The 12,364-nt window shown below is 47.0% G+C and overlaps 5 protein-coding genes across 5 annotated transcripts; 4 read left to right on the top strand and 1 right to left on the bottom strand.

The window, feature by feature from the left end:
* Positions 1 to 147: 147 nt before the first annotated feature.
* GL218_07198 (Mitochondrial intermediate peptidase) lies at positions 148 to 2,577 on the top strand (the record flags this gene model as incomplete). Its single annotated transcript, XM_033583945.1, has 1 exon — positions 148 to 2,577. The coding sequence occupies one exon, from the start codon at positions 148 to 150 to the stop codon at positions 2,575 to 2,577; it is 2,430 nt and encodes an 809-aa protein (XP_033433001.1).
* A 1,238-nt stretch (positions 2,578 to 3,815) lies between these two features.
* GL218_07197 (uncharacterized protein) lies at positions 3,816 to 4,692 on the top strand (the record flags this gene model as incomplete). The annotated part of the gene is made up of 2 exons (XM_033583944.1): positions 3,816 to 4,271; positions 4,465 to 4,692. The coding sequence occupies 2 exons, from the start codon at positions 3,816 to 3,818 to the stop codon at positions 4,690 to 4,692; spliced, it is 684 nt and encodes a 227-aa protein (XP_033432992.1).
* A 456-nt stretch (positions 4,693 to 5,148) lies between these two features.
* Positions 5,149 to 8,646, bottom strand: GL218_07196 (DNA repair protein REV1; the record flags this gene model as incomplete). Its single annotated transcript, XM_033583943.1, has 1 exon — positions 5,149 to 8,646. The coding sequence occupies one exon, from the start codon at positions 8,644 to 8,646 to the stop codon at positions 5,149 to 5,151; it is 3,498 nt and encodes a 1,165-aa protein (XP_033432993.1).
* Positions 8,647 to 9,295: 649 nt separating this feature from the next.
* GL218_07195 (Glutathione S-transferase) lies at positions 9,296 to 10,174 on the top strand (the record flags this gene model as incomplete). Its single annotated transcript, XM_033583942.1, has 2 exons — positions 9,296 to 9,853; positions 9,974 to 10,174. 2 exons carry the CDS (start codon positions 9,296 to 9,298, stop codon positions 10,172 to 10,174), a joined length of 759 nt encoding a protein of 252 aa, XP_033432994.1.
* Positions 10,175 to 10,612: 438 nt separating this feature from the next.
* GL218_07194 (uncharacterized protein) lies at positions 10,613 to 12,232 on the top strand (the record flags this gene model as incomplete). The annotated part of the gene is made up of 2 exons (XM_033583941.1): positions 10,613 to 10,755; positions 10,807 to 12,232. The coding sequence occupies 2 exons, from the start codon at positions 10,613 to 10,615 to the stop codon at positions 12,230 to 12,232; spliced, it is 1,569 nt and encodes a 522-aa protein (XP_033432995.1).
* Between the last annotated feature and the right edge of the window lie 132 nt (positions 12,233 to 12,364).

Raw genomic sequence — 12,364 nt, 5'->3', positions numbered from 1 at the left:
CTGCTTCATTCCAGCAATTGCACTTAAACAATAAATTATTATTTGTATATTTCATATTCCTTTCATTCTCTTTTTGTAAATAGGTGGTTTATTACTTGAGACTTTGCTTTGGGTTCAAAGTTTCTAACTAATAATGTTCTATACGTCATGATAAAGACTATTCGCTCAGGTCTGTGGACCTGCTCAAGATGTCTCCGACAAGCCTCACAAGCTTCTCAAGCTTCTCGAATTTCTCGAATTTCTCGAGTCCGAGACCAAAGACGGTGGCTCTCTTCTGCGCCCGGAGCTGCTCAGATCGATACCTCACAAATACCAGTCGACCATTCTCCTACCAATCTAAAACATGACGATGCACTGTTGCGCCAGATCTTCGATTCTCCACCTACCTTTAAAGACTTTGCCAAACCCTTCTTCAAAATCGCGAGTCGTGAGAATGTTGGCTTGTTTAGAAACAAATATCTAACGTCACCACAAGGCTTCCTCACATTTGCAGATATCACGATTAAGAGGGCTCAGAAGCTCGTTCACAAGGTGCTCAATGCGTCGACGTTGGAGGAATATAAGGCGGTCGTGAGAGACTTAGATAGACTGAGCGATCTACTATGTCGAGTCCTAGATGTTTCGGATTTCGTGCGGGTAACCCATCCCGACGAGAAGACCCAAGCAGCTGCGTCGCAGGCATGGTCGCTAGTGTACCAGTACATGAACCAGTTGAACACCGCGACGGGTTTAAGTGATCAGCTAGGGAAAGCTCTCGCTAATCCAGAGGTCATGGCCAGCTGGAACGAGGAGGAACAGACGGTTGCGAAATTACTACAACAGGATTTCATGAAGTCTGCAATACACCTCCCACAAGGGTCGCGGGATCAATTTGTCGACCTATCGCAGCAGATTAGCGAACTAGGGTCGTATTTCGTCCAAGACATGCAACCCGAACAGAGATTCCTCGAATTCCCCAGCAGCAAATTATATGGAATGAACCCGCAGATGGCCCGGAGGTATACCCGTGGAGGCGTTATCCGGCTGCCGACGTTGTCGCCTGAAGCAACAGTGGCACTGAGAAGCGTGCATGACGAGGATACGAGAAAGGCAATCTACTATGCAACTCGAACAGCCTCCGGCAGGTCGATCCAAATCCTAGAGGCTTTGCTACGATCGCGAGCCGAACTTGCAAAGCTATCAGGGTTTGAAAGTTATAGCCAGATGGCTTTGCACGATAAGATGATGGCCAAAACACCCGAGTCGGTTCATCAATTCCTTCTAGCTCTATCTAATCGCAATGCGCCGCTTGTTGAAGAAGAAATTGCAGCCCTCCTTCGAGAGAAGAGAAAAGCGCAGAACTCTACAGCAACTGAGATCCAACCATGGGACAGAGACTATTATATGGAGAATATTCGTTCATCTATGAGGTCCCGACGACGTAGTGATGATTTTCTGTCGTCTTATTTCTCACTCGGGACTGTCATGCAGGGCTTATCGAGATTATTTACTCGTTTATATGGAATTAGGCTCGTTCCCCATGACACCCTCCCGGGAGAGACCTGGCATCCTGACGTGAGGCGGTTGGATGTCGTGTCTGATACTGATGGACATGTCGCGGTCCTATATTGCGATCTTTTCTTTAGGGATGATAAATCTCCTAACCCAGCACATTTCACAGTACGTTGCTCTAGAGAGATTTCAGAAGCTGAAATCCAAGAAGTAGCAGAACGAGATGCAGCTGGTGTCGAAGGACTACCCAAATTTGAGTCTCCTATTGACGCGGCAAATGATGGGATGCATGTGTCTCGCCAATCCGGCTCTATAAAGCAATTGCCGACGATCGCACTAGTTTGCGATTTTGAAGAGACCAAAGGGCGTGGGCCTGCCCTCTTAGATTACTATCAGATGGAAACGCTCTTCCATGAGATGGGTCATGCTATCCACTCAATTCTAGCCCGGACTTCTTTGCAAAATGTAGCCGGAACTCGATGCGCGACTGACCTAGCAGAGCTGCCATCTACTCTAATGGAACATTTCTGTGCAGACCCCTCTGTTCTCGGGCTGTTCGCACGACATCACGTCACAGACGAACCATTACCCTTTGATATGGTCGTGGAGAAATTAAACATATCTAGGAGATTTGAGGCATCTGACAGAGAGAACCAGATTATACTCGCCATGCTAGACCAGCAGTATCACTCATCCCTACCGAATGATAGCACATTTGATTCTACGGAGATCTATTTAGACCTCCAAAGAAAATTTGGGAAGCTCCCATCGGATCCACCAGGAACCAGATGGCAAGGCTTTTTTGGCCATCTGTTCGGCTACGGCAGCACTTATTATAGCTATCTCTTCGATCAGGTCCTCTCTAAGCGCGTGTGGCAGGTTGTCTTCTCAGCGGGCCAGAACGGGGCTGCACTCGATCGAGCGAACGGCGAGAGGCTAAAGGAGAATCTACTCAAGTGGGGAGGAAGCCGGGATCCCTGGCGGTGTTTATCAGATGCGCTACAAGATGAGCGTCTAGTAGACGGAGACGAAAAGGCTATGAGGCTCGTAGGAACGTGGGTAAATAAGGACGATGTCCACAGTTAGCGTGGAAGCATGCTATATATACCCTTGCCATGACCGATGACACATATATACTAAAGCCAGTACCCCTTTACAGCCAATATTCAACACGAAGGCTCCTAGGAAAGATTCTTCTTTCATATTTGAGATCTGTGGTGGATCTTATAGAACTGTGGACTACATAAATTATAGTGAAGGCTACAGACTTGGCCGTATAGCCGTAGATTACATAGAGTCGAATAAAAATAGTTAAACGATCAACCACACATATGAGTCGTCTCAAGCCTTTCTGTAGAGTGTTTTATTAGTAATGCTTTGTGAACTCTCATACCACTCTTTATAGCGGCATAAATGAAATAATGCACTTTACCTCCAATTTTTAGGGTATCTCAAGCCATTTGCTACCTTCTAGAACGTCTCTTCATATTACAAACACGCAGGTACATGTTAGTCTATGAAAACTGCTAGAGCAGCGCCTGCACGCTTCACCCCTTCTACTAAGTCTATTGGAGGCTAAATGAGGTTGTGGAAAGACGGGTTCTAACCGATGGTGTGTCTTTCGGAAGCTTGGGAGGGGATAGGATAAAATAAGGAAGGGGATGTTTAACTGTAGACAGTATGAAGAGGCAGCTACGGGCTTAATGAGGAGAAAGTGACTTATACTTAGGTCGTTTTACATACTAAAGGTACTTCGTCGCTTCTCTCGAGGATACAATGGTAAGCATAAGGGGTTGGCCTTTACTACCTCATACGCGTACTTACCCACACCTCTTGCCATTTACACCAGTTGCTCTTACTCCCAAGTCAATTAGGAAGTCTAGTAGGCAGGTATCTAAGCATTTGAATCTTTTGTTTTATCTCTCGGGGCAGATCTCCATTACATCTTCACATCAACAACAAACATCAGTTTTGCAAAGGACCATCAAGTTACTATCATCATCACTGCTAATACTACCATTTTTGGCTTAAGAGCTTCATTTTACTGTGAACATTCATACGAGGACTCCAGATTTATTTCTGTCAAGGTAATTATCCAAAGAAGACACTAATTCAATCCGCAAATAGCTAAACCATAGACATAGATCATCAACGCCAGTCCTCTACATTGTTCTAGAGCCTTTGTTATCTCTATGTAAGTAAACTACTACTCAAACAAGTACGTTGCTAAACTTACACTTCACAGATACGAATAACACACTATACACTACATCAGTAATAGAGAAATGGCACCTTACATATACTCAGGTGTCCTCGGCCTCGCCATGCTGCTGGCCACAGCTCCCCTTGCGGTGGCACGTCAATCCCAACCCACATGCTTGCCCATGCCAGTGGTCCCCGGAAACACCACCATTTCAACCCACACTACCAACAACACCCTAATCGTCGAGGCTGACGCACCCAATCCCACACCCAGCGACTCTCCTCGCCCGGAGCTAAGAATCATCGACGAGGATCCCGTCTACAAATACGTGGGGTGCTGGTCTGAGGTTACCCTTTTAAACCCTGACGTACATGCTCTCGATGGTCCCTTCTTGGTGGCACCCGGCCTCATGAATGTCCACGTGTGCGTAGATTTCTGCCGCCGCGCCTCTAACAAGCACAACCAGAACCAGACTGGTTACCACTATGCCGGCCTTGAGTTTGCCTACCAGTGCTGGTGTGGTGACAACCTCTCGAAGCACAGCTACCACTTGATTGATGACGTCTGTGATCTTCCTGTACGTATAATTTGAAATTAGCTTCCTTCATTTCTTACCCTTATCCCATCTTTCTCCTGGACACCAATGGTGTCACGATTTTCTCCATATTATTCGAGCTCATTGAACCCCGTCTGGGAACACACCCGAATCTACTACGCTGGTTACTTGACCTCTCGCTTTGTAGAGCACTTACTAATATTCATCGTTGTAGTGTGATGGTGCAAACACGACTGTATGTGGTGGACATCTCGCTATGACACTATATAACATTACGGAAAAGAAGACTCCTGGAGATAACAATGGATTCGGCGGAAACGGGAGTAATGCTGGAACCGGCAACCAGCCAGAAGCACCCCATGATCAAGCGGCACTACAAGCCGTGGGAGTGGGTATTCTCGTGCTGGCTGTGACTTTTGCCTTGGGCTGGGGTTGCTTGTAAGGAGTGAGATTAAAATGAAATTGACGAGTGAGGATATATATGTGTGGATGAATGACTAAGTTTGAGATCGGGTGTTACTATTTGATTTCTTTACACTCTTTAGATCAGAGTCAGCGTTTGTCATAGCGTCATCTCGCAAGGAGGCGTTACGCATTGTTGTCTACTGAGTTAATCGTCGCGGGGGAAGTTGGCGGCTCATACCTCTAGATATAGGTATAGTTGGGCGTGAGAGCTGTTTGGTCAGCTGAAGTACATGAAAATCGGAGATGAAACTGAATAGTAGTAAATAGGTGGCATTCGTTGTTTGAAAAGCGTTATCAAGTCTAAATACACCGCTTCGATGATAGAGCACTCGTTTTTTTTATAACAATTCTACGTGTTCTAAGCTTTCTATCATGTCGTTCATAGTAATGTATATAAATAGGGTCATATTCGGCGTCATTTAATAATCCTAACTCATATATCCAACGGCCCTAACCCCCTCTCCCGCACCGCATTTTGTACTTCCATCTTAACCCGCCCTACGACCTCACGCCACGTCTCCTTCCCACGATACTCCATCTCCTTGCCTCCATCCCCACCGCTGTCTTCTACTAGATAATCCAACCACCGGACCAGCTTAGCCGCCTTATCCATATCCTTCTCCTCTAGCACGACGCGGACCAAGTACTTCTCCAATATCTCGGCGTCCCGCCTATGAGGACCCTCGTCCCGCGTCTCCCGGTGCCACACGTTGAGCATGTCGCGGATCTCGGGCAGCGTGGTAAGTCCGTTGGATGTGAAGCCGACTTTAGGCGGGCGTGGGTTAAAGCGTAGGCGTGTCTGGCCGTTTGGTAGGGCTGCGGGCTCTTGTTCTCCATTGCCATTGCCATTGCCGATATCTGAGGTCCTCTTGTTTTGGTTTAGTTTTGATAGGTCTAAGCCGGCGCGCTGTGCACGCCGACGGCGTTGGTGGTCGGCGATGACTTCTTGGCGTACTTCCTCCGGTAGTTCGGCGAGGAATTCCGGGTCTAGATCTTCGACGTCGTTGGGGTCGGGCTGGGGTGGTTTGGCGATTGTGGTTTGGACGATTTTGGCGCTAGCATCGGCTTGTCTCTCGCGGGCGCGGGCGAAGAGGTTGGGTACGCGGCGTTTGGTTGGTGTTCTTTGTCTAGGGGGTTGGATGATGCGGTCTCGGCGAGGGGACTGGGGGAGCGAGGTTTGTTGTCTGCTTCGTGGTCGGTATTGTTCTAGGATTTCGGCTTTCATGTCGTCTGGTAGGGCGTTGAATACCTCGGGGTCGATCTCGGGAGGGATGCCATCTACGAGTGCTGGGCTTTGAGTCCTCGATTTGACGGCTGGTGTCTCGTCGCGAGGTTCCGGGATAGCTCGACGGCCTTGCTCCATAAGCCGGCTTCGAATATCCGGGGGTAACTCGGCGATGACTGCGGGGTCCGGGTTGGATGGCATGATGAATTGGGTTCCGCTGATGTTTAAGGGGGTATTCGCTTTAGCATCTACCTTGTTTGCTTGAGATAGCGCGAATGCTGGATGGCGTTCTGGCTTCGGTTTTCGTGGAGTTAAGGGACTCTCTGTAATCGGGTCTTGCGGCTCGCCTCGACCTTGCCTTGAACTGGCCTCTTCTGCACCATTGCCATCTTGGATTGGCTCAAGGGTTGGCTTTTTGCTTAAACCAGGAGTACGAAAAGCACCGAAAGTCAGCTTCTTTTGGCTCCCGTCAGGTCCTGACAACGAAGTCTTGATTGGCTCGAGTTTGGTCAACTGTACGCCCAAACCGCGAAGGTCACCCGGGCTAAATTTATAGGAACGGAGGATCGAAACGGCTTCTTTACCTAACACTTGATAGTCGTGGGTGGCAACACCAAACATGACGCTTTTGTTGAAGGTATCACATTTGCCATGTCCTAAATGTTTTGGCGGATCAAGAGGAGCGTCAAATGAACGTCGCATGATCTTCATCGTAAGCTGTTTGCCCTTGACCTGCTCGTTTAGAAGACGTTTCTCCAATTCTTTACATAAATTAAACACGAACTCCTCGGCCTCTTCCTGGCTGATGAATCGTATTCCCCAATTGACTTCAGCTGAGACTGACTTGCGAATTGGTTGTTCGCCGACCTCCGTTCGGTCGATACCCCGAGCATATTCCCACAATTTTTCACCTGTCTTCGGACCAAGGGTATTGATTAGGCGTTCTCTGGAGGTTTGCCGGACATCGCTCACCAATTTAACACCGATCTCTTCTAGTTTCCCAGCGATGCTGTAAGCGACTCCAGGTAAATCATCAACTTTCAAGTCGCCGAGGAACTCCATTATCTCTTCTGGTTTGATCTGGTATTGGCCTGCGGGCTTGGCTTTCCGAAGCGCGACTTTTGCTAACAGAATGTTCCCTCCGATTCCAACTGAAACAGCACACCCGGTCTTCTCCTTGACTTGTTCTCTTAAGGCTGAGGCTATCTGGTCCGCCTTTTCCTGTTCCCTCCATATACTGCCCTCGTCGACTCCGGAACCATCTGAGCCAACTGCAGATAGGAGAACGGAGGTGATATCTACAAGAGCCTCGTCGATACTGACACTCTGCACAACACCGCCAACTTCTAGAATGCATTCGTAGAACGATTTGCTGGCTTGTTCGTACGCTGGAAAATCATATGGTAGTACTTTGAGCTCGGGACATAATTCCTTAGCCCGCTTCATCCACATGCCATTTTTCACGCCGTATTTCCTCGCTGGATAGTTGCAGCTGGCAATTTCCGAGCCAGATCCTGTTCCGTGTGCAACAACAGCAGGTTTATCAATGAATTCGGGTGCGCTTTTCAGCGAAACTGCACAGAAAAAGCTGTCGAAGTCAACGTGCATTACGTAGCGCCTCGCACCGGCCTTCCTTTTTGTCGGCTTTTTCTGTGAACCTTTCTCAGCGGCGAGCCTCTGCATCCTAGACTTTAACTCGGCTTTCCAGGTAGATAGATGGTGCAGCCTACTTTCAGAGTAATACTGCTGGATGAAATCTGGATTTGCTGTGGAAGATTTCCTCATGCGCGGATCTTGCAGAAGCAATGCATTATGCTCCTCAGAAGTCATCGCTTTTTGCTCGTCAACTGATGGGCCGGGTTGAATATCATCTTCGACGTCGTTCTTGACTTGTTCATCAGGCTCCTTAGTTGCCTGTGGTGCTGTAGATTCTGGGTATTCGACTAGCATCACCGAGTCTTCGTCCATCTCATCGGAAATGTTCGGCGAGTATTGCGGTCCTTGCAATACACCCGACGGCGTCGTGGGCTCAACAGTCTTATTATCATAGGCATATTTGAGAGCTGACCCTGGTCGGCTAGGTGAGATGTCTCCGAGGTGCTTTCCGTCAATAGACTGTGCAATACCTTTAAGCTGACTGTTGTAGAAACTATTCTCGGTTTGCTCCCGATATCCTGCCAGGGGTGATTGTGGACTGGATTGTGTGGATATTCCAGTCCCACTTAGTTTCAATGTCTTCTGCCTGGGGCTCTCATCTATCACTCGGTAATCTGACCACGGTAAAAGCTTTCCAGCTTTGATAGAATCTGTAACCCACGCAGGCTTCACCATTCTATACTTGCTAAAGTCGACCATCTTTTTTGGTGGTAGGCTGGATGCGATGATGTGAGTTGCCATGGTCTTGGAGTCCAAATACTGGAGAAAGCCAGCGCCATGTTGGACCAGATCACGATGAAGGACTTGGAGTGGCGGCTGCGTGTAGCCTATAACGTGCGCGACAACTCCCTTAAATATTTGAGGCTTGTCTGTCGACGAAGCTCTCAATTCGGAGTCAAGATTTTGTAATTTGATTTTCTTGCGGCGAAAGTAATCTCCAAAACCGCCAAAGGCGCTAGACTCATATTCCTCGCCCGCTTCATCTGAAAAGGTATGGTCTTCTATGCGCTTTCGCACAGCATTTGAGTTAGCATCTAAACGACTCCCCATATTGACGGGGTCTTGAAGTTGATCTCAAATAATGAGATGCCTGATTTCCATAAAATAATCTACTCGATGGCCTGTGGCGATCTTTCGATGAGAGGTCATCTTGTAATTGACGGGGTCTTAGCTGTATTGAGCATAAGACAAGATGAAGTTGACTTAATCCGGATTTCTGGCGACACCGAAAATTACGAAGAGAAATTGAAAAGTTTATGAATATCAACTTGTCAGCTTGTTTAATCTCATTCTTCACCGACAAACGTGTAATTGATAAACGCGTGGCAGAGCGACGCTGATTAATGAGACGCGGGTAAACGTCACGTCATCCCGTGACATAATTGTAGGCAATGATTCTATTAAGTGGATGCATTAAGTGAATATAGTTGTAAGTAAGCCGATATGTACTTATTGAAGCGTATAAGTACCTATCTTGGATGTTCGCATGTAAGCAGAGACGACACTATAAAAAAGGACTCTAGATAGGGGTAGTCTACGCATAGGTACCTAGGACTGAACTATCTATTGTGTTAAATAAAAAGTTGAAGTACCTACCTACCTAGTTATACATCTGTGTTATATATATAAATTCTTCGCTCACCTTGAAAAGTCAATACCAACAACACGGAAACACCGGCTATCTGCATTAATATCAAGTATGGATGCACCCTACGAACTTATCTACTATACTGGCGTCCCCGGTCGCGGAGAACATGTTCGACTGATACTCGAGGAAGCTGGTGTCTCATATAAGGACACTTCATCTCTCCCTATCGACAAATGTCGAGAGGTTGTCACAGCTTACCTTGCTCCCGACTATAAAGGCGAACGAGGAAATCCGCCTTACTACGCCCCGCCTCTTTTCAAGCACGGTGACCTTGTTATATCTCAAACTAGTAATATCCTTATGTATCTTGGTCCTAGGCTCGGACTTTCGGGATCACGAGAGAATGATATCTATCGGGTGAATGCGCTTGCTCTAACTGCACTTGACGGTCTGAGTAACGAAGTTCACGATTCCCACCATCCGATTGCCGTAGAACTATATTACGAAGACCAGAAGGAGGAAAGTTTGAGACGAAGTAAAGAATGGATTAAGAACCGCCTACCTAAGCATCTTGGGTACTGGCAGAAAGTGCTAGAAAGCGACGAATTCGGTCCAGGCCCATGGCTCTTGGGGAATACGTTCACCTACGCCGACTTAGTGTTGTTCCAGGTAAGTTACCCCTACTTCTTATACTGATTCCGTATGTACTTGAGGTTCTATCATGACTTCTTCATGTGGCATCCTCACTGTTGGATCTTTGGCTGTCGACTAATCGAAAACATGAAACAGTGCATCGATGGCGTCCAGTTCGCCTTTCCAAAAGCTATGAACCAGGCTAAAGAATCCGGCAAATATGACCGGGTCTTCCGGCTATGGGAGGCGGTCAAGGGTCGACCAAACGTCGCCGCATACCTCGCTAGCGATAGAAGACAGAAGTACGATTGGGGCATCTACCGATACTATCCGGACAATGATGTCCTTGCCGAGTAGTTTAGGGGTCTAGAGCAAGAACAATACAAAATACAGGATACTAAAATGTTTAAAAGAAGGGGCTGTAAAATATGAATAATAAACTCTACAACATACCTATTAATTCATAAGAACCTTAGCTTTAGGTAGCTACTGGTTCGTTTTGAATTAGGTACTCTGTGGTTAAATGCATATTCGACATGTTTTTAACGGACTGGGTACACCAATGAGGTCTGCACTAGCCACACTTATAGGTACCCGGTTATTTCAGTTCTTTGTCTTTTCTACATAACTTCACATGTGCATATGCGAATTCTTATTACGTACCTGGTCATTGTCTCATTGTCGATATTTCCCGACTCTTTTAACTTGAAGGCAGGATTGAACTTCAGAGCGAAGCTGGTTGATTTCGCGTTGGCAAACTACCTTCAATATAAATCATATTATATCATTGCGACGATGAACAACGAACAGTTCCGTCGCCTTGTTTCTACAAGTACCCCTAAGCCATCACCGAATAGCAATGGCGCATCACCAGGCGCAGCCACTCCTCGAGGAGCATCGCTCGGATCTAGACAGAAGTCAAGCATTCCTATGACGCCGTGAGTCTACTATCCCTCAACTTTCATTGCATACGTTATTAACTAATCCAGTCGCTCAGTTGGCCTTCATAATAAATCCGATTTCGCACGACAATTAGCAGAACGCAACCATGGCGGCGACAAACAACCAAAAAAATTCAAGTCATATAATCCCAAGGGTAGCAAATTAGCAGAGGGATATGTAGACCGCTCTCAGAACAGAACTTCGGAAGAGGAGGATGAACGAGCAGCGCGAATAAAAGCACTAGAAGAATCCCTCAAGAAGGAAGAGATCGACCAAGAGACTTTCGACAGACTCAGGAGTCAAATTGCCGGTGGTGATTTATCTAGCACTCACTTAGTAAAAGGCCTCGACTTCAAACTCCTCGAACGAGTACGAAAGGGCGAAAATGTTTATAGCGATAGCGGCGAGAAGGAAGAGGAATCCGAGCCGGAAGAAGACATCGATGAAGAGCTGGACCAATTAGAAGAAAAAGAAGTTGCGGCGGTCGCAAGAGAGAAAGCAGCAAAAAAAGGACAACTATCGACAGCACCACTAAATCCATCGAAGAAACGAACGAGAGACCAGATCCTAGCCGAGATGAAGGCAGCAAGAGAAGCAGCAAAGGCCAAAGAGGATACGGGTCTAGGATCGAAGTTCAAGAAGATTGGCGCGAAGACTCCCGGAATGAGAATAGAGCGAGATAGTAAAGGCAGAGAAGTATTAATAGTGGTGGACGAAGATGGCCACGAGAAGCGAAAAGTTCGCAAGATTCAGGCAACAGCTGAAACGTCATCGAAAGATACAGATATGATGATGCCTGATAAGAATGCAAAACCTCTCGGCATGGAAGTTCCAGAGCAGTACAGGAAACAGGCCGAAGAATCAGATGATGAAGATATCAACATCTTTGATGATGTTGGTGACGACTACGATCCTCTTGCTGGGCTAGAAGAGGAAGACTCCGAAGACGATGAGTCCGCCGCGAAGAAGCCACAACCATCCGACATAAGCCAGGAAGATAAGGTTGCCATGCCTCCTCCACCACGGCCAGCTACTACAACAGAGTCACGGAATTACTTTAAGGATTCCAAGACCAAATTGGTGTCATCTGAGTCGCTTAAGGCACCGTCTATGTCTGATCCGGCAATACAAGCAGCCCTCAAGAAGGCAGCATCTCTAAATCCTATATCCAAGTCGACAGAAGAGGAAGACAAGGAAGCAAGTGCTAAAGCGGAACGTCTAAAGAAGATGCTGCAGAATAACGATCGCGACGCAGAAGATATGGATATGGGCTTTGGTACAAGTAGATTTGAGGACGAAGAAGACTTTGAAGAGCAGAAGGTCAAATTTTCAGAATGGGGACGGGAGGGTGACGATGAGGGTCATGGTGGAGGCGGTCCTAAACGTAAGAGAGGGCCCAAGAAGCGAAAGGGGGATGCCAATAATGCAGCGGATGTGTTACGAGTCATCGAGAAACGGCGAGCCGCTGAATGATTACTTAGTAAAGGATGATGCTATAGTAGTTTGACACTTGGCTTATTAAAGCTAGGTACGAATAGTAATAATCAATACCAAAAGAATAAGAAGTATTTAGACTATTGTGATAGAATTGAGTGTAAAAGAACT

This window comes from Daldinia childiae (genome assembly GCF_008694065.1).
Source record: "Daldinia childiae strain JS-1345 chromosome Unknown Scaffold8, whole genome shotgun sequence".
Lineage (NCBI taxonomy): Eukaryota > Fungi > Ascomycota > Sordariomycetes > Xylariales > Hypoxylaceae > Daldinia > Daldinia childiae.
Note: the sequence above shows the minus strand (reverse complement) of the source record. Positions and strands in the feature narration are given on the sequence as shown.